General features: G+C 48.1%; 1 protein-coding gene across 1 annotated transcript in view; it reads left to right on the top strand.

Annotated features, from left to right (window-relative positions):
- Window positions 1-19,983: 19,983 nt before the first annotated feature.
- Window positions 19,984-20,462, top strand: part of Ptgfrn (prostaglandin F2 receptor inhibitor) — a 71,088-nt gene continuing 70,609 nt past the window's right edge. Inside the window, exon 1 of the mRNA XM_059265965.1 lies at window positions 19,984-20,177. Within this exon, the coding sequence (XP_059121948.1) occupies window positions 20,129-20,177 (49 nt within the window). The 5' untranslated portion in view covers window positions 19,984-20,128. The remainder of the gene's footprint in view (window positions 20,178-20,462) is intronic.

Raw genomic sequence — 20,462 nt, 5'->3', positions numbered from 1 at the left:
GAAAGACAAAGGCCTGAAACTCAGTTTCCATTTGTGCCTTTATGGGCTCTCTTGACAAGGAAGGGAAGGAGGGTAGGTGAATGTTATGATTTGAATGTGGGATGTCCCCCAGAAACACTTGTTTGAACACTTGGTTCCCGGCTGGTGGCACTGTCGGGGGAGGGTGTGGGGCCTTTGGGAAGTGGAGCCCAGCGGGAGGAGGTAGGTTGGTGGTAGCAGGACGTGAGGTTTCTAGCCTGACCCTGCTTCTTGATCTGGCTCTGTTCCTGGTCTGCCCAGATGTGAGCAAGCAGCCTCATTCTCCACGTCTTCCCCACCATGACAGACAGTAAGTACTTTCAAACTATATGCCCTAGTAAACCCTTCCTCCACTACGAAGTATGGTGGTGCATTCCAATAATCCTAGCACTGGGGAGGTGGAGGCAGGAGGATCAGAAGTTCAAAGTCGGCCTTGACTATAGCTTGGGCTACATAAAACCTTGTCTCAAAAACAAAAAATATACCGTGAGGAGGATCCTGGGGTGCCCACAACCCCCTTCAGAGACATGATCCCAATGATACACCCTATACACCTCTCATGAAGTCCAACCTCTTGGAGGTTCTACTACCTCCTAAAACTGCCACCCCAGAGACTTTGGGCCCGTACATGGATCTTTGGGGACATTCAAGATCCACACTACAGAAAGTGGCAGCATCTCTGGGAGACACAAATGTCCTTTACTCACTTCTGTGTCCTCTGTCTAGTACAATGTTGACATTTAAGGTCTCCACCGGAGCTTGCTGACAAAATGAATCAACCAATTGTGACATCCCACTTTTTTTTCTGCAGTAGAATAAATGTAGAATAGATTTACCATTTGAAACACTTCAAGTGGAGAATTCAGTGGAGGTAAGAACAGTGGACAGCCAGCATCATGTCTGTCTCCGGAAGTTTTCATCGCCCCAAACTGGCACTATTTCTGTCAAACAGTAACAACCTGTTCCCGACTGCCCCTGCCCCTGGTAACCAGTCTTCCATCTCCCATCCCTGTGCCTGGCTCTTCCAACTACACCAGACAAGCTGGATTATACCCTACCCATCCTTTCAGCATTGGCTCAGTTCAATTAGCTTGTCGTCAGCGTTCATCCATGTTGTGCATGGTAGAGGTCTATGCTGGTAACCTCAGTACTTGGGAGGCTCGGACCAGAGGATGACTTCCCATTCAGTTTCAGCTTGGGCTACTACATAGTGAGTTCCGGGTCAGCCGGGCCTGCATAACCAGACCCCGTTTTAAGACACTTAGGCTGAATACTACTCTGTGGCATGCCCGTGATACACCTTATTTGCCACTCAGCCATCCAGGGGTCCTTTGGCCACTTGCACCTTTGAACTGTTGGGAGGAATGCTGAGTCCCTGCCTTCACATCTTTTCAGTATAGTCCTGGGAGTGGGTTATGGGCTCATATGTTAATTTTCTATTTAGTGTTTTCAGGAACTTCCTCATTATTTCAGTTTTGTTTTGGTGGTGTTCTGAGGCAGGATCTTTCTACGTACTTCACCATGGACCATCCTCTTTTTTCTGCCTCCCAAGTGCTAGGATCATCAACATGCCCTGCTCTACTTGGCTCTCTATTTTGTTGGTTTAGGACAGGTTTCATTCACTCTGTAGCCCAACCTGGCCTGGAACTCACTCTGCAGTCCAGACTGGCCTGGAACTCCTAATTCTTACCACTCAGCCTCTAGTGTGCTGGAATGACCAGTGTGGGCCACCATTTCCAACTCTCAACTTTAAATTCTAAAAATGTCAGTATTTGCATCGTCCAGAAGTTGGGAAAGTCAGTAGGTTCTCTTTGCCTGGAGAGGCCTTCAAATGTGCTGATTGGTCGGAAGGTTCCCTCTTTTGGACCCTGCCCTGAGATGCCATGGTGACACTGGTAGGTTGGCTGCGGTGGTGAGGCTGTGGGTCACAAGGTGTTCTCCACACCGGACAGGCCACTCCTCACAATGTCAGGTGGCCCTGCCCAGCCGGGATTTTCAGCAGCCAGCTCTGAGAGGCCCCCACCCTGAGAAGGAACAGGATGGATTTCTCTCACAGAACACCTGAAGAGCAGAGCCAGCCTGGATCCTGGAGCCAACGGCGGGATGTTTTCTACAAGCGGCAGCCCTGGCGGGAACATCTTCCAGGGGCCGAGGCATTGGACTCGCAGACAGCCAAGACAGGCGCACAGCTGCCCAGAAGCTTGGGGAGGGCGTGGCTGAGGCGCCTGCAGGCCGGAAAGGCTGATCCACAGCTGGAGGCCCTTAAAATGTGGCATGGGCTCTCTTCTTTGTTCTCAGGGTAAGTATAAAGCGCTACCAGCCCGTAGGGCAGGGAGTGAGATTCCAGGAACAAATGGGGAGACTGAGGGATATCCTGACAAAATCCAGACTTTGAAACACAGCATGCCGTTCTTCTAACAGCTATTTATTGAAACAACAGACGTTTTAGAAAGCATCCAAAATACCAACCTTAGGTTTTGGGTGGTGGTGGTGGTGGTTTTGGTGGTGGTGGTGGTGGTGGTGGTGGTGGTGTGTGTGTGTGTGTGTGTGTGTGTGTGTGTGTGTGTGTGTGTGTGACAGTGTTTTCATATATCCTGCTGTTGCCTCAAACTCGGCTATGTAGCTGAGAATGACCTTGAACTCACGGTTCTCCTGTTTCCACCTGGGCCTTCTACAAGCTACCTTTCCCGCCTCCCCTTATGTCTGAGGTGGTTTTATTTACACTCTCATCATCTTTGGCTTTCTGGGATTGAAGGGGAGGAAGGTAAGACCCTTGGCTGCTGTTTCCAGTTGCGTGGGTCCTTTGTCCGAGTTCTGTGGGAAAGGTACCAGGTAGGGAGGAAATATGCCGGTTCAGCTTTATGCTGGGTCTCCAGTCTGCCTGGAGTGATCATTACCAAAGCCATGAGGGGTGGGGGAGACGCCTCAGTGGGTAACGTGCCTACCTCAGACCCCTGGCACGTACAGGAAAAAACTGGCCAAGGTGAGCGCTCTGGAACCCTGTGTGGGTAGAGACAGGCAGATCCCTGAAGCTTGCTGGCCAGAGCACCTGTTGGCAATCCTGATGACCTGAGTTCCATCCCCAGGTCCCACATGTTGAAAGGAGCAAACCAACTCCCGCAAGCTGGGCTCAGACCTCCACCATGGCGTGCATGCACCCACATACATGCACAAATAAATCAATGGAATTTGAATTGTTTAATAAGGTAAAGAGCAGTAGAGGAAAGCCCCAATGATCTACACACACACACACACACACACACACACACACACACACACACACACGAGACGTGGGGACGTTCTCTTGCAGCTCAGTGCCAACCATTCCACACTGTATCAGAAGAACCCTTTTCCTGATCCTGGTTGTGGATTTTTTTTTTTTTTCTTCTCCTCTTTTTTTCCCCTTGAGACAGGGTTTCTCTGTGTAGTCCTGGCTGTCCCGGGACTCACTCTATAGACCAGGCTGTCCTCGAACTCACAGAGATCTGTCTGCCTCTGCCTCCCGAGTGCTGGGATTAAAGGCGCGTGCCACCCTCCCACCCCCCAGTGGTCCTGAGTTTTTTGAGTGACAGCTCAGGACAGAAAAACAAAGATGAAGATGCTCCTGACACCAGACGGGACTAAGAGCAGAAGTGAGCAGTAGGAGCGTCCAGTGAATCCCTGGGAGCCCTCAGCCTCCACCAATCAGAAGCAAGGACCCAAAAAAATCTGCAAGGATGAGATAAGCTTTTGAAGGGCCATAAAAAACGCAGGCCCCGGCAGCTCAGCACACTGGTCCCCAACATTCCTCAACATACAGGAGCCACTTGTCCTAGCAACAGGGGACTCTTCCCGATCTCTGCCTCTGGCCTGGCTCTGGCTTTGGTGTCCAGCGCTGTGGTTGACCTGACTGAGTGCAACTGAGGCCATGACCAGCAATCCTCCATTGCTTTCATCTGCTGCAGAGCCTGCACCCATTCGCTGTCCTTCCCATCAGTGGATGTGGATGTGATGGCACTGGACAATCGGACTTGTGACCCACTTGTGCCCCCTCTGCCTGCTGTCCCTGAGTGAACTCTGTTTCTAGAGATCAGTGGCATCCCTTAGAGCTGGAGTTTTAGGCTGTGCACTGTTTCCCTTTTCCTAATGTGTGAACGATAAACCGTGGGTTTGAGAAAGATAGCTATCAGCCTCCGTGATGTGGAAGTCACGTCCAGGGAGGGTTTCTTCCTCCCTTCCTCTCTGTGACAGCAGCTCTCAGAAGCTCCTCTTGCACTGAGTGGCTGAGCCTCTGCAAGAAGAATTACAGTGTTTGCACACGGCCATAACATAGTTCGTTTTTCACGTCTCCCAACGTCTTAAAACTGTGACTTTGGCGGCATTCCGAGCAGAGACCAGGGAAGATTTAGGGGCCATAGGCTCTTTCTAGCACCTCCAAGCTAGCATCATCCAGGTCTTGCGCAGAGCAGAGTCAGCACACAGCCTGAGGCACCCCCCCCCCCCCCCCCCCCGTGGCTTTTGCCGCCCGTGTATCTGACTCTGACCTAGAACCTTTCTTCAGTAGCACCCACACGCCCTGGCTACTTTATTTCATCTTCCATGCAAGGATTGGGGCCTGTCAACCCAGAAAAACACAGTTCTTACCTCAAAGGAAATAGGAGATCGTTTATTCTTAAGGCAAACGTGAGAGGCCATGGCCCAGGAATACAGATTCATATTGCTGGATCGATACATTCCAATGTAGACAAATTTTCGTGAAGCTTTTATACTGACTGAACAAAACAAAGTCATAAATCAGATTATTTTCCAAATGCATTTGTGACACACCCAGTGGAGGAGCTTTAGCAAAGCAGGGGAGAGTGTCCTTTGTGAGTTCCAGGTGTTAGTTTATGATGCTTAGGTCTTGGGTCGGCGGAAGTAGTGATCTGCTAAGAACACAGTCTAAAGGTTTTACCCAATAAATGAAAGCATGTGAAGTCAGACACACAGGTGGTCAATTAAGGGCTACTAAAGAGACTAAAAATAATTTGGCTCTGGATTTGCAACATTACAACTCTCCACAATCATGACGTTCTTGTAAATCATCCCTGTAGAACCTTCAACGTGGATTTAGCTTCTTTTCTTTCTTAAAGTATACAAGACCTAATATTAGCTCCTCGTTGCATATTCCTTCTGCATAGGCTCAATTCACAAATCTCTTTCCTCAGAAGTGCCTAGGCAGGGTTAAGTTAGGAGACATGGCACAGGCTAGAACTTTCTCTATGTATTGACTCTGGGATAACACTCATTTGTAAAGTTCCCTTTTCTTGATCAATTTTTCTTCGAAGTGAAAAGAACTATGTTTCTGAGATTCAGAAAAAGTAAAAGTTCATCTGGGGTCAGAGCCTGACTATGCCATCGATTAAACTTTGTAAGCTTGGAAATGTGAGGTTTCCTCAGCCTTGATGTGTGTGCGCTGGGGTTGACACTGCTACCACCATACTAGGCCTGCTAGGCATCGGGAAGCAAAGGTGTGTGGCCCTCAGTATACTGTCTGTTCGGTGTTCTGTCATAGTATCCAGAATTAGTTGCTAACAATGATCAAGTTAACACACTAATTTGTACTAAGTGGTGTGGTGATATTGTGTTCTCCAAAATATTGTGCACTCTAATAAACTTAACTGGGGTCACAGAACAGAAAGCCACAATATTAAACATAGAGGTTAGGCAGTAGTAGCACATGCCTTTAATCCTAGCATTCCAGATGCAGAGATCCACCTGAATCTCTGTGAGTTCAAGGCCACACTGGAAACAGCCAAGCATAGTGACTCATGCCTTTAATCCCAGGAAGTGATGGCAGAAGGCAGAAAGATATTTAAGGCGTGAGGACGAGGAACTATAGGCTGGTTAAGCTTTTAGGCTTTTGAGCAGCACAGTTCAGCTGAGAGGCATTCAGTCTGAGGAAACAGAATCACCTGAGGAATTGGTGAGGCGAGGAAGCTGTGGCTTGTTCTGCTTCTCTGATTTCCCAGCATTCACCCTAATACCAGGCCCTGGGTTTGATTTTATTAATAAGACCTGTTAAGATTCATGCTACAAAGTGGGGTATGTTTTATTGCAAATAAAACCCAGTTCAATTGGCTGAAAATTTAAGAAGTTTTTTCTTACTCTGCCATGATTTTCCATGGCGGGATGGCTCAGTGTATACTTGTCTTTAAAAACATAGGTAATGTCAGGCATGGCCACACGTGCCTTAGTCCAACCTGATACCTGGAGTTTAGGGCAAGAGGATTGTGGAGAGTTTGAGGTTAGTCTGGGCTACATAGCAATATCCTCTCAAAAATAGACACACAATGCCTGATGGTGGTGGCACATGCCTTTAGCACCACTCGGGAGGCAGAGGCAGGCAGATCTCTATGAGTTTGAGATCAGCCTGGTCTACAGAGCTGGTTCTAGGATAGCCAAGGCTACACAGAGAAACCCTGTCAAGAAGAAAAGGAAAAAAGCAAAGAAAAGAAAGAAAGAAAGAAAGAAAGAAAGAAAGAAAGAAAGAAAGAAAGAAAAGGACATGCTTCTGTCTTTGAGCATGAAGAGTTGCCAGGGTCATATGTGCCCTCCTGACAAAGCAACTTGGAAACCAGACAGAGCAAGCGAACCCTGGGTAGGGGCTCTCAGGGTCACCCCAACAGAGGGCACCATACCAGTGGCCTTCTACCACCTGGTTTTCTTCATGAAGTCATTTCCTAGACTACAGAGATGTGCAAAGTCTCCTGGGGAGCACTGTAGCTCTAAATTTGGGGTGAGAAACCAAGGTTTGGAGAGGTTTTAAAATACACAGTTCTGCCATTTTTCAGTTTCTGGGCTTGTAGGAGGGGAGTCCCTTCTTACTCTGTTTGTAATGTGTTTTTACCTATCTCTCTGTGGGGATGGAGGCTGGAGAGGAAGTTTCACGGGAAGAGAAATCCAAGGACCATGCATAAAGGGAAGCTTGGAGTGTTTGGCTTAATATGAAGTTGGACCAATTCCAGCTGAAACCGCATAGGATAGGAAATCAAAATGTCTCTTGGAGGTCAGTGCCCTGACCATCTCTCCGTTCATACAGGAAAGAGAATTATTTGTATTTCATCTAGGTAAAAAAGAGAGCTGAGCATTGTCTAAGGGCCCAGAAGGGTCACATCTTCAAAGAGAGCTTCAGTTAACCCTACAGTGGAGGCCATCTTCCTCAACAAAGCTCAGCAACGATCCTAAAGGGAATCTGGACGCTGACCTGCAGGCCACTCGACTGTCCACCCAGCAAAGCCTTTACCCTTTAAAGGAAGATAACCAAGTTCGGATAATCTGCAGTAACTGTTTCGGTGCTTAGCAACCAAGAGCTGCCACATACACAAAGGAGCAGGGAAACAGGACCCTGGCCAGGAGAAGGGGCCAATAGGAACAAACTTGGTTTTGAGAAGTCCCTCCCTAGGGAGATTCAAACACTGTCTACACCTCTTCCTAAACTCCCTATGACCAACTGATGTAACACTCCACCAAAGGTCACTCTGGGAATCAATGAGTCTCTTGGCTTGACTTACAGAGCATGGGAAAGGAGTTATCTACAGGAGCAGGAGCATGGGTGACCCCCTAACCACACGCTAGAAGTCTTCACCTAGTATGAGTGATGGCTTCCCTCCAGACACACACACACACACACACACACACACACACACACACACACACACACACACACACACCTTTCCCCAGTCTGAGTATTCTGCTCCTCCAGAGTCTCTGAAGCCACCTGCCATTAGGAATTGCATACAAATGCCAGGGATGAAAGACTGGAGTCTTGTGAAGAGTTCAGTGATGTTCCCCATGTCAAACACATTCTGTGAAGGGATGTCAGCAGCCAACACGACAGTTTGTGATGGACTCTTGAAAGCAGCCCAACTGACTTGAGAAAAATGGTGAGTGTTCTCAGAGGGTCCTGTCCTACAACGGACTTCAAGTGACCCATAGAGGAATTCTCCGAAGAGCAAAGAGACACAGCACAGAGACAAGATGACCACAAACTTCCTGTCATAAGTCCCCAAAGCTAGACAACAATGAAACTATATCTTCAAAAAGCTGAAAGGAAAAGAAACCACACACACACACACACACACACACACACACACACACACACGGGTTTGTACATGTATTGTATATGCCACATATATAATATTACAAACTATAATTCTACATTCAGGGGAAATAGATTTAAAAAGTGAAGACAAAGGCATCTTCAGGCAAACAAAAGCCAAAGGGAATTCTTCAAGCAGAAGGAGAATAAGCAGATGGAATTGGGGAATCACACAAAGAAACAAAGAGCTCTGCAAAGGGAAACATTTTAATGACTACAAAAGATTTTTCAATGTGTTAAAGTTTCTGACTTTTTGACTGCTTAAAACAAAAACAGCATTAACATAGTCTGAGATTGACGTTCTGTGTAGAAGGAACTTAAGGGAGAACAGCCCTAGAAGGAAAGACACAGGTCAGGGGTGCAGCCTCCCATCTGACCTGAGATGGAGACCGGGACTGTGGAGCGGTAGGACTGCAGCCTGTAGACACAGAGGCCGGGTTATAAACGCAGAGGGACGGGTAAAGCCCAAGTGAGAACCCAATGAACTACAAAACAGAACAAAGCAGCATCCAAGGAGAGGCAGAGAAAGAACAGATGGGGCATACGGAAAAAGTCATAGACCCAGAGATGTAAACATTCGTCAGCAACTACGTTAAAGGTGAATGTTTTAAATATTCCACTTACAAAAGAAAGCAAAATCCAACTACACAGTATTTACTAGACTTGCATTTTTATGTCCATCTATTTATTTGTGTACGTACCCCCATATTCCGTGTGTGTGTGTGTGTGTGTGTGTGTGTGTGTGTGTGTGTGTGTATGTGTACCCTGTATATGCAGATGTGAATACTATGCATGCAAAAGTCAGAGGACAACTTGCAGGAATCAGTGCTCTCCCTCTATCATGCCAGTCCTGGGGATTGAACTCAGGCTGCCAGGCTTGGCAGCAAGCCCCTTTACCTGCTGAGCCAAGAAAACACCTGCAAAATGTATCTGATTTTTTCCCCCAGTAGTGAGGATTGAACGCATGCTAGGCACATACTCAATCACTGGGCTACACTCCAACCCCCTGACAAATGGTTTATATTCAAAATATATAATGAACTCATAACTTATTAATAATACACCAATTAAAAGTGGGAAATATTTTAACAGACATTTCCCCAAGGAAAATATCTAGATGGCAAAAAGCACACAAAAGGATGCTACATATAATTAGTCACAAGGGGAATGCAAATCAAAGCCACAATGAGATCCCATGCTGTACCACAGAGTCCTTTAAAACTATCTGACAATACCAAGTGTTGACAAGGGTCAGAAGGGCTAAAATGTTCATACATTTCCACTGATAATGCTCAATAATATATTCCAAAATGTTACTTGGGGGAAATGTGTTATAAATCTAAATGTAAACCTACTATGTGGTCCTATAATTTCCACTCCCAAGGTTCTTCCTAGGAGAGTATGTGTTCACACACAAACTTGCTTACAAGCATTCATAATATCCTGGTTCACAGAACCAGAAGGAATCTAAATCTGCATCAGCCAGTGAATGGAAGAGCCAAGTATGCTGCAGCTGCAGATGGGAATAACTCCGAGCACTAATAAGGAACGGTACGTAGAACAGCATTGGTAAACCTGCAGGCAGGTACGGGGAAGAGGGCCAGGTTCTAGGCCAGTGTGAGCTACACAGTAAGTCCCAGGTGGCCAGGAGACCATGTGAGACCCTGACTCAAACAAAAATAAGTATATCTACATGCGTAGATTTATATAAAATGTTAGAAAAGAAAAAAAAAACAAACAACAACAACAACACAACCCCATGGTGATAGCAAACCCACAGTGTTTTCAGGGGCTGGGTGTGGAGTCAGGGTGTTGACTATAATCAGGTGCAGGGAACTTCAGGGAGGAATGGAGACTCCTTATAACTGCGGCAGTAAGACCACATTTATCAAAATTCATCAAACATTTAAACTGATAGATTTTATCTTGTATCATGCTTCACAATGAAAAAGAAAGCAAAGAACAAACTCCCCTCCTTGAAAAAAATAAAACAAAACTCCAAAGGTCCTAGGGAAGCTAAAGAGCCATACAACAGAAGGCAAAGGCCTCTCTAAGAATCCTTCCTAGGAGACATCTCAAATCTCAGTGCCCGCATTCCCTCCCACATCCACGCTTAAGCCGATCACCGGCAAGGAATGAGGATTAACCTCTCTGTGTACAGTGCTCAGGTATATAAAAGTCAAAAATCACACCCTGGGCTGGGAATGGAGCCAACCTCCCTTGAGTAGAGCTGAGCAGATCTGTGAAGAACACTGAGGCCCCGTTAGGAAAGAAGGAGGTTTGTTCCTGAGGTGACCATAGCCATTGTAACAAGGGAGCCCCAGGTTTTGGTTGCTTACCACCATCAAAACTTTGCAGGCCCCGTGTGACAGAACAGTCCCTGCATTCTTGACAGGACCAGCTTTCTTCTGTGTGGACTCTCAGGGGCCTCTGAGGAGTCGTCATCCTAGGCCTCTGGTTCCACCTAGTAGACAAAGGGTATGAAGAAGCCAAAGAACTCTTTCTTAACGTAGCCATCTTGAAGTTAATGCATACAACTTCTGCTCGACGCTGTGGCAAGAAGAACTATATCTGGTCACATCAAGGGGGTGGGAACTACTGCTTCTGGCAGGAAAGCTGGTTCCCAGTGGGGACTGTACATACTAAATGTCCGAATTACTGACAAAGCAACAGCTCCTACTATAGACTTTATCCTTTCTCAGTCATCCCCTAAACCTTTATTATGTGCTCACTTAACACATGTGTGGCTTGAGGCCCAGGGGAGCTAAATAAGGTATCCAAGGTTGGATAGCTTACCCAACTGGCTGAGCTGGGGCATGCTTCCCAGGGTTCTGAGACCCAATGCTTTGTTCTATTAACCTCCTTTTTTTTTTTTTTTTTTTTTTTTTTTTTTTTTTTTTTTTTTTTTTTTTTGGTGGTTTGGGAGTGGGGTAGAGCTTTACCATTTCTCTTCATCAATTGACATCATGGTTCCACTCAGGTCAGTGTCAGAAGGAAATCTTTTGGGGCTAGGCCACACAGACAGGGCTGAGTATCTGCCTCCCACTCCCTAACTGCTTTTGTATCAGCTACTCTTTTCCAGAGTAATGTTGACCCTTGTCTGTGCAAATAAAACAAGCTTAGTATGAGTGTGTCTGTTCAAATAAATCCTACTTCTCTCATTTGGCAGGAACAACTAGTCCCCAGAACTCTCAGGGAAACCCCCACCATCACTGTTTATTCTCCTGGCTTTTTCTGCTAGCATACAGGGAGAAGCGGTATACCTTTTATTTTGGTAGGTTTGTGTATAGAGAGTGTGTGTGTGTGTTTGCATGTGGGTATGTTATCAGTGTGCGTATAGAGGTCAGAAATAGACTTTGTATCTTCCTCAGTTATTCTCTTTTGAAACATATATATTTATTTTTAATTACATGTATGTGTGTGTATCTATGTGTGAGTGTGTGCATGTATGAGTGTAGGTGCCCTTAGAGTCCAGAAGAGGGTGTCAGAGCCCCTGGAGTTGGAGTTACAGGCAGGTGTGAGCTGCCCAATGTGGGTGCTGGGAACCAAACTTGGGTCCTCTACAAATGAAGTATAGCATGCCCTACTCTAAACCACTAAGCCCTCTCTCCGGCCCCCACCTTAGTTTTTGAAAGAGGGCCTCTTACTGAACCTGGAGCTCACCAATTTGGCCAAACCAGCTAGCCATCAAGCTCCTCAGGTCTATCTCTTTACCACTCCTGCAGTGAGATTTTGGGTATGTGCTGCACATGGTTTTTTCCTAACCCTCTGAATTTTTGGTTTCCCTGTAATCTTTGAAAGTCCCTGGCATTGTGTGTCTTACAAATGTGTTAAAGGTAACAGGGGAAGGACACAGATGTAGGAAAGGGTCAGCACACTGAGGAGGTAGGAGACTCTAGAGGGCTCTTTTAATTTATTGAGTTAGTGGAACATTCTAGAACTTCAATTTGACTTTAAACAAAGCCACCACTGTCTCCATGCTGCCATTGTCACTAAACAAGTTGGAGGAAGAGGACTCTCAGAGAGTTTACACTCTTTCAAAATCCATGCTACCTTACCTAGCATACTGTCCTGGTCACTGTTCCATTGCTGTGAAGAGACACCATGACCAAGGCAACTCTTACAAAACAGAGCATTTAAGTGAGGCTTGCTTACAGTTTCAGAGGTTTCGTTTACTATCATGGCAGAGAACATGGTGGCACATAGGAAGACATGGTGCTGGAGAAGTAGCTGAGAGCTTTACAACCATATCCGCAGGCAGGCCAGCCGGTAGAGAGAGAGCCACTGGGCCTGGCTTGGGCTTTTGAAACCTCAAAGCCCATCCCCAGTAATACAATTCCACCGACAAGGCCACACCTACTCCAATAAAACCACACCTCCTAGTCCTTCTCAAATATTGCTACTCCCTGATGACTGAACATTCAAATATATGAGCCTACTGGGGCCATATTTATTCAAACCACCACACTTATAGAGGGTGAATGTCTTCCTCTTGGAGGGAAAGCCTCATTCATATTGCTCATCTCCTTAATCAGAGCTCAGGAACTTTCCAAGTTTATTTATTTCAAGCAATTTCCTATTGGAAATTCAGCAGAGAGGTGGTCAAACCGTCCATCTCAAGTGTTAACAACACACACTGCAGCTCCAATTGGCTCCCTGATCTGCCTTTGGCTTGCTTTGTGGACTCATTTTAATATTCCACAATTACTTTAATGTGCTGTGTAATCTCAGATAAGTTGCTTAGGTTCTCTGAGCCTCACTTGGGCAAACTTAGTGGTTTCAGATGATTTCTTTTTCCCCCCAAATGAACAATCCATGTAGCACTCTGGTCTATAAAAATGATAAAAGCAGAACGCATAGCCGGACCTGAAGCATTTACTGAGCAGACCTACTGTGTGTTGGGCATGGTGCCAGAAGTGCGGGACACAGCCTCTTCTATCATCCCAGTGGAGGAGGGGGTCAGACAACTTCTGGGTGCTGGGCTCAGGAGGATGCTGACCAGAGGGAGGAGAGTTGGTGCCACTGTGAGCTAACCTCAGAAGCAGAGTGGGGACCAAAGAGTCAAAGCCTGCAAAGGACGCTGCCAGGGCCCCTTTACAGGGTGGGGGCCCAGCAGGGCACACTTCCACAGCACACCTCATTGGTTCTCCAGTTCCCGCCCTGCTTCCCTGCCGTCTCCTTGCTGGTTTCTGAGATCGTTTCTTAAGGGAAGGACACAACCACATGGGCATCTGGAGCTTTCCTGGGCCATGTGAAGAGGGGGAGAGGCACTGTCAAGGCAGGGGACAACGAGAGACAGCAGGGAGCAGGAGGGAGATCTGGGCAGCTCCACACCGGCCAGACCGTCCTGATTCTGTGCAGTTAGCAGTGTGGCATTGGACTAGCTTGCCACCCATTGGCCTGGACACTCAGGCCACTCCAACCCCTCATGACTGTGTGCTTAGAGAAAGCAAACCACTCCTAACATTTACTCACCCCTTGCAGATGGATAACTGTGCACGCTCTTAGGTTAGAAGAAGCACAGCCACTGTTGGCTGCTCCTGGAGACGAGGCTCTTTGTCCAGAGCTTGGTGGCCCTCTGTGGGTCCCAGTGCCCTCCTCACCACACAGGCCTCAGCTCACGGCAGCCCTTCCCAGCCAAGCAGAGCTCATTGAGATGATTACCTCACTGCATGTCCTCTGCAAACGGGGAGTTCTGATTTAAAATGTCTTTTGAAGGGCAGGAGCTGCGGACTGGAATTTATAACAAGGAGCAGAGCAAGACAGCACCTACACAAGGAAACGGGAGTAAAATGGGGGGAGGGGGACACAAGGGTGGCGGGGGTGGGGTGGGGTGAGGAGGGGCTGGAAGGGAGGACCTGCAGGGGGTCCTGTCTGTGGTAGTGGGGGGTCACGGCTCTCACCACAAGCATTCCAGTGTGTGCTGTGGAAAGGAAAACACCAACAGTTACATATTTACAGAGTCCAGGAGGCGAACAGAAGCCGGTTCCTACCAAAAGAACATCCGAGCAGCTGAGACGAGAATGCCATTTCTGCATCGTTGTAGGCAGAGAGGCTGCTGCCTGGCGTGACAGAGGGCATCTGTAAACCTGTCCTGTGCACAACACAATGACAAAGTGCTCTGGGCTCTTTCTGAGGACATCCTTCAATAAGGGCTGATGGCATCATGACAAAGAGCAATCTGTAAAGACAACTTTATGGGGGTGCCGATGTGATGTATCCGAGTATTAAGCTCACTGACAGTCTCTTTAATTCATAACTCAGGGGAAGATCTCAGGGACTCTAGAATGTACAGGCTGCATCTTCTTCAAGTAATCTTCCATAAATATTGCTTTTTCTCGGCTGAGCTTTTAAAAAAAATATTGAGAGACAGTAAGTTTGAAATCATCTTCTGGATGTTGGCTGTTCTCCGTTGTGAGTTAAGCATAAAATCACTTGTTTTGCTGATCAATCCTCCCAGCCAGGGCAACCCTGCCATCACCTGGTGAAGGGCAGCTGGCTATAACTTGGAAGTAGGCCTCAGTGTTCCAATGGGCAGGGTACCCCAGAAAGTCACTACATTCTACCTCAGGCCTCACAAGCTCTGTGGAATTAGGTATGGATGTAGCCACCGTTGGGATGAGAAGTCATTCCCTAAGTACCCATAAAATCACTGACAGCAAAATACCCACTCCTGTAGACCCTCCAAGACAGACAAAGTAGCAAATTGTACCCTGCAAGACAGGGGCTGGCTGACCTGGAGGGGACAATGAGTTACCAAGTAGTCAAAATTGTGGAGATGAGGGCCATGGAGATGGCTCGGTGGGTAGAGCCCACTTGCCCTCAAAGCTGACAACCAGAGCACCATCCCTGGGCCCCATATGATGGAAGCAGAGGACCTGACTGCTCCTACAAGTCGTCCTCTGGCTTCCATATGCACCGTGTTCCATACACACACATGTGCATACTAATCATAAATTATATTTTTAAAAAAGAGGACTAAAGAGAAATGATTCCGTGGTTAAGAGTGAGTACTGCTCTTGCCTAGGACCTGAGTTTGGTTCCCAGCTCACGTCAGGCAGATCACAACTGCCTGTAACTCCAGCTCAAAGGGGATTTTGACTCCTCCGAACTCCATGGGCACTTGCAACTCACATGGACATAACCCCTGTCCCCCCAATTCCATACACATAATTGAAACAAAAAAAAACCCCTTCTTTCTTTTCAGAGATGTGTACTGAAAATGTAGCTTGGGTTTCCAACAGTAATAGATGGGTTCTCTTACGTAGATGGCAGGTAGGTGGCAAGGAGAGTAGACCTATGTCTTCCGAGTAAAACAGTTACAGATGAGCCTCTCTGTAACTAAAGCTGCAGGATGAATGCAGCTCAGCCCTTGCTTTTGTTATCTCAAAGAAAGAATAATTAGAACAAAGGCTGAACTTTTAGAGTAAGCTGGGTGTGGATGAAAAAACTGCCCATTTTAAGGAGAGGACATCCTTCAAGTTAGCTGGTCCGTGGCTCCTCCTCCTAATGCAGCAAATTGCTTAATGGCCCCCTCTCAGGAAGGCACTTAACTTAAGGATGAATGTGTTTTAGAGATGAAGGGATGCCACCACACAGGGTAGCTCCAAGCAGCTTCCAGCTAACTCTGGCCTTTACAAACTTGGCAGATTCTCTAGGCTTTTTCTACCAGAGACCCCATGGAATAACCCCAGACAAACAGGATTCCTTCCCTAAAATACAAAACTTCAAAACAATCTGAAGATGGCTTACTCAGAGAAGCCATATTGTCTTCTCCAATCCTTCAGTGGGATCCATTGCCATATAAGGCAATTCCTCTGTGGAAGCGGGTTGACAGGCTCGGCAGATAAAAACATGGGATGCTGAGCTGCACTGGAGTTTCAGATAAATGAAGGATGACTTTTTAGTATAAGTGTGCTTTGTATCATATTTAGGCATATTTGCCAGGCAGTGGTGGTGCATGCCTTTAATTCCAGCACTCGGGAGGCAGAGCCAGGTGGATCTCTGTGAGTTCGAGGCCAGCCTGGTCTACAGAGCAAGATCCAGGACAGGCACCAAAACAACACAGAGAAATCCTGTCTTGAACCCCCCATATATATATATATATGTATATATGTATATATAGGCATATTCATACTAAAAAGTTATTGTTTGATTATTTGAAAATCATATTTTAGTGGGCATCCTGTCTCTTAGCCAATGACCCTATAGTCTGTGTAGTCTACTCTGTAAATACCATTTTAAAGACTTAGTGCTTGGGACTCAGGTCCCACTCAGACCCTCAGTATAGGTGGGGGGGTATGGGAACGGTGAAGGGAAGGGAAGAGCACACCCCATTCTTCCCAGCCCTGTACCCCTTAGCTCTTATAGGCATAAGCAGGGTAAAGACTGTCCTGAGAGATGAGAAAGCTTTCTTCCTGGCTTCAGCTGGATGTGAAGGCTGGATGTGGGCCAGAAGGGGTAGCCTTGGGTACAAACCAGCTATTCCTTCCTCTCTCCCTCCATGTTTCCTTCTGCCTTCCCCTCCCTTTCCTCCCCACCCCCACCTTTTCATTGCTGGAGAATGAACCCAAAGCCAAGTGTCCTACCTCTGAGCCGTGGCTCCAACCCTTACATTTCTCTTAAATGAGTAATCCCTCCATTTCAGTGGGGAAGTTACCTTCAGACACAGAAGGGAGTTTTGAGTGAAAGTGACTAATGGGATAAAATGTTGCAATAGAACACACTCCTTTTCCTAAGGCCCACCGCCCTGGTGGTCAATTTGGATACATACAATGCATGGGCTGTGGGCAGTAACAGGGTAAACTTACCACATCTGGATGAATCTTAAGAAAAATTATCAAATTCACCTATTTGGAACCTTTTAACATTTCATTCTGAAATTTAAATGATACAGTGTTTTGTTGTTGTTGTTGTTGTTACTTTTGTTTGTTTTGACAGATTTCAATAGGAAAACCATTTGAGAGGAGAGAATGTGAGGTCTTTTGTAGGACATTCAAGGGCCACAGCTGCAGGCGGATAGTCATTATCAAGAGCTAATAAAGGGTGCTTGGTGCCCTTGATGGTCACTGTATCACAGTGACACCCGGGCGGGGATTCATCCTCCTTGGGCGTGGAGGAGGGTTAATGAGGATTACTAGAAATGCGTCTTGTTGCTTCAGGCAAGCCTGTGCATGAACTGAACAGAACACTGGCTGGGGCGAGAGGCTTACCTGTGCAGAAAGTTACTCACACTGGCAAATAAATGTCTATCAGAATCGAAGCCTCATCAGATCCCACAGAGATGAATGGAGCTACTATGGGCCTCAGCAGCAGGTGCTGGGCTTCTAAGTTGGAAACATTGTATCTGTTGGTAGTCAGTCCAAAGGGTGGTAATAGGATCAAGTGTCTGGTGTTATTAATTTGTGCTTGTTTTCTGCTACATCAATGGCTCATCGGTGGATTCTCATGACACAGTTGAGTGGCTGCCAATCAGTCAGTCAGGTGACAGCCATCCACTTAGTCTCCTTTGCACTCGCCTTACCCGGATAGTCTCATTCATTCCTACCAGTCCAGTTGTTCACCACAGTTATTACTGCGATTATAAAGTGTGCATTTGTTTAATAACACGTGGGTGCCGGGATGGGAGGAGAGAAGGATCTTCCATAGCAGATGTGTACCCTTATTGTTAACCTCGTGTACCTCGCATCTAGCAAGCTCCTGGTCTGTAGGACTCACTGCACAATCATCCTTCTGTCAACTCTGTAAGCCTCTGGTGCTGACCACTCCTTAGGTGTGTCGTGACTGGACTTTGCACCTGCTGCCACACTCACTAAGCCACAGGGCCCACTATAAACACCCCAGGGGCAGGAACTGACTCATGGCTGCAGTTCTGGGGTCTAGCTCAGAGACTCTGCACTCAGAGGGCTTTCCAAGTTCCAGATTTTTTGTTTGTGTCTTAAACAAAGAGCACAGGAGTCCTCCCAGCAATGTGAGGATGCACGATGACAATGTGCCAGCCTCTTAGGTCCCCACGTTATGAGGCAGAAGGGGAAGCAGTATCCATCGTGTGCTGAGCTCACTGTGATCAAGTGACAAAATGTGCAGCCCAGACGTTAAGCATTCTGGGTGGTAAGAAAGCAGAAAGATTGATGAGCTGAAATCCGAGCTTCTGGAGGAGCCAGGCCTTACGTTTCTCCTTACTTCCAGCAGATTTCATAACGTAACATCAGGCTTGTATTCAAGACTGGTAGAATGGAGAGAAACAAAAGAAAATGAAACTTCCCTCAGAAATACTAGGAACAGGGGGTGGGGAGGGAAAAGGGATGATGGGCAGGGGTGTGGGTGGGGAAGCCCTGGGAAAGGCTTGGTGGCAAGACTGAAATTAAAAGAGAAAAATTATTGAGGTAAACTATACTTAACACCAAAGTTACCATTTTTAATACTGCTTAACTGTTGTTACTGTGGCAGTGAGTTAATTCACCTTGTTGAACCACCGGGGCTTTGTTTATTTAGGTCTTGTGACCAAATGGGGTCTCATGAAGCGCATGCTTAGTCCTGAGCTCTGTTTGAAGCCAAGGATGACCTTGAACTGGTCCTACCTCTACCTCCGAAGCGCAGTGGAGGCCACCATGCCTGGCTGGAAATAAATTTTTAAGAGTCTCTTTTGGAAGGCTTCACACCTGGCTAGTCACATGTCAGTTAACAGAAATGAGAAACACTTGTGGAAATCAGAACAAGAGCGATGTTCTGCACCAAGGAGGGCAGTTTCCCCAGGAACATCTGTGATTTGTTTTGCATGTATTAATGAAAGGCCGGGGCGAGGGGGGGTGGGTCACTGGATACCAGTGAGCCTTTTTGAGTGTCTGAATCATCCTTGTGAAGTTTTAAACAAGGAACACTGATTTTTTTTCCCCCAGCACTGTGGAGCCTTTTGTATTCAAATCCAAAGCACAAAACTCTATTGTGGGAGGAAAAAGAGTCTTTAATAGAAACCCAGACGTGTCCACTTAAAGCAATGAATATAGTCTCACGTGGCAGACATACCATTTGAGCACTACAGCTAATAATAGGATGCTGTGGGTTTTCTTTTTCTTTTTTTATGGGTACCTTTGTTGGAAGTTGTTCTAATTAGTACCACAGGGACAGACCCTGGAGAGGAGGGAGGTGGGCCAGGAGGGAGGCAGGCCCACCCAACTACACGGTGGTGGACACTCAGGCCAGAGCCTTGGTGGATCTGATGCGTGGCTGAGAGTCCCTGGCCAACTCTTCCCCAGCACATCAGGTCTCTGGACCATGAGGGGGGTGGGAATTCACTGCCTTTGAAGCTCTTTCAATCCTATCTGAGTAATTATTTTTAGCAAGGGCTGAGCAGGTGGCGGGTGGCATGCTGAGCTGGGGACCGGAGGGTGTACGTGTGGGTTGCTGGCTGCTAGACACTCGTGGGGATTCCACAGCGAAGGAATGCCGGACGTCCCGGGATAGGGCTCAGGCGATGAGGTTTCCAGACAAGTCTTCCAGGCCAACTTTTAAAGGTCGGAGGAAAGTTTCTCGAGGAGTGGGGACCCGAGGGGAAGGCTGGGTGGGCTCGGGCATTTCCTCCCCTTTAAGCGGGTGGCCCCGACGCCTCCTCCGTTACCTGGAGCGGGGAGGGGCTTGGGAAAGTTTGTGTTTGTTGCTGGCAAAGCGCCGAGTGGGAGGCGCGGGCGGGCGGACGCCACGGCTCTTCCTTTTTGCTTTCGGGAGGCGGTCGGGCTGTGCCCTGGGATCGGCGGGGCCGGCTCCGGGGCCCGGCGACTGGCGGAGGGCGGGAGGGGAGGAGGCGGAGGGCCGCGCCGAGCCAGGTGCGCACGTCCGCGCCGGCGCTGGGCTTGCTCGGCCGGCAGGGAGAGCGGAGCAGGCGCGCGGCCCGGCAGAGCAGCCGACTCTGGAGCAGCCGGAGCTGGAGGAGGAGGAGGAGGAGCGGCGGCGGGGAAGGAGGAGGAGGTGGAGAGTCGCTCCCGCCGGCTGAGCATGGGGCGCCCGGCGCCGAGGCCCCTGCTGCTGGCGCTCCTGTCGCTGGGTGAGTGCGCGTGGGGCGCGGCGGGGCTCGGGGTCCTGGGGGTGGGGGCGCGGCTGCAGCACGGGGCCTGGGGCTCCCGGGGTGCCCGGGGTGTCCGGGGCGGCTCCCGGGAGACCCGGCTCCGGAGTGCGGGGTCGCCGGCCGGGTGGCGAACGGTGTGCCGCCGCCGGGAGCCTGGTGCACATCCTCCTGGGCCCGCGCGCGGAGTACCCGGAGCCGCCCGGCCTGGCGGAGCCGGGTCCTCACGTGTGCCGGGGGAGTGGCCCGTGGCCGGTTCCCCGACAG

Source organism: Peromyscus eremicus, chromosome 6, assembly GCF_949786415.1.
Source record: "Peromyscus eremicus chromosome 6, PerEre_H2_v1, whole genome shotgun sequence".
NCBI lineage: Eukaryota > Metazoa > Chordata > Mammalia > Rodentia > Cricetidae > Peromyscus > Peromyscus eremicus.
This window is presented reverse-complemented; position numbering and strand designations above follow the sequence as displayed.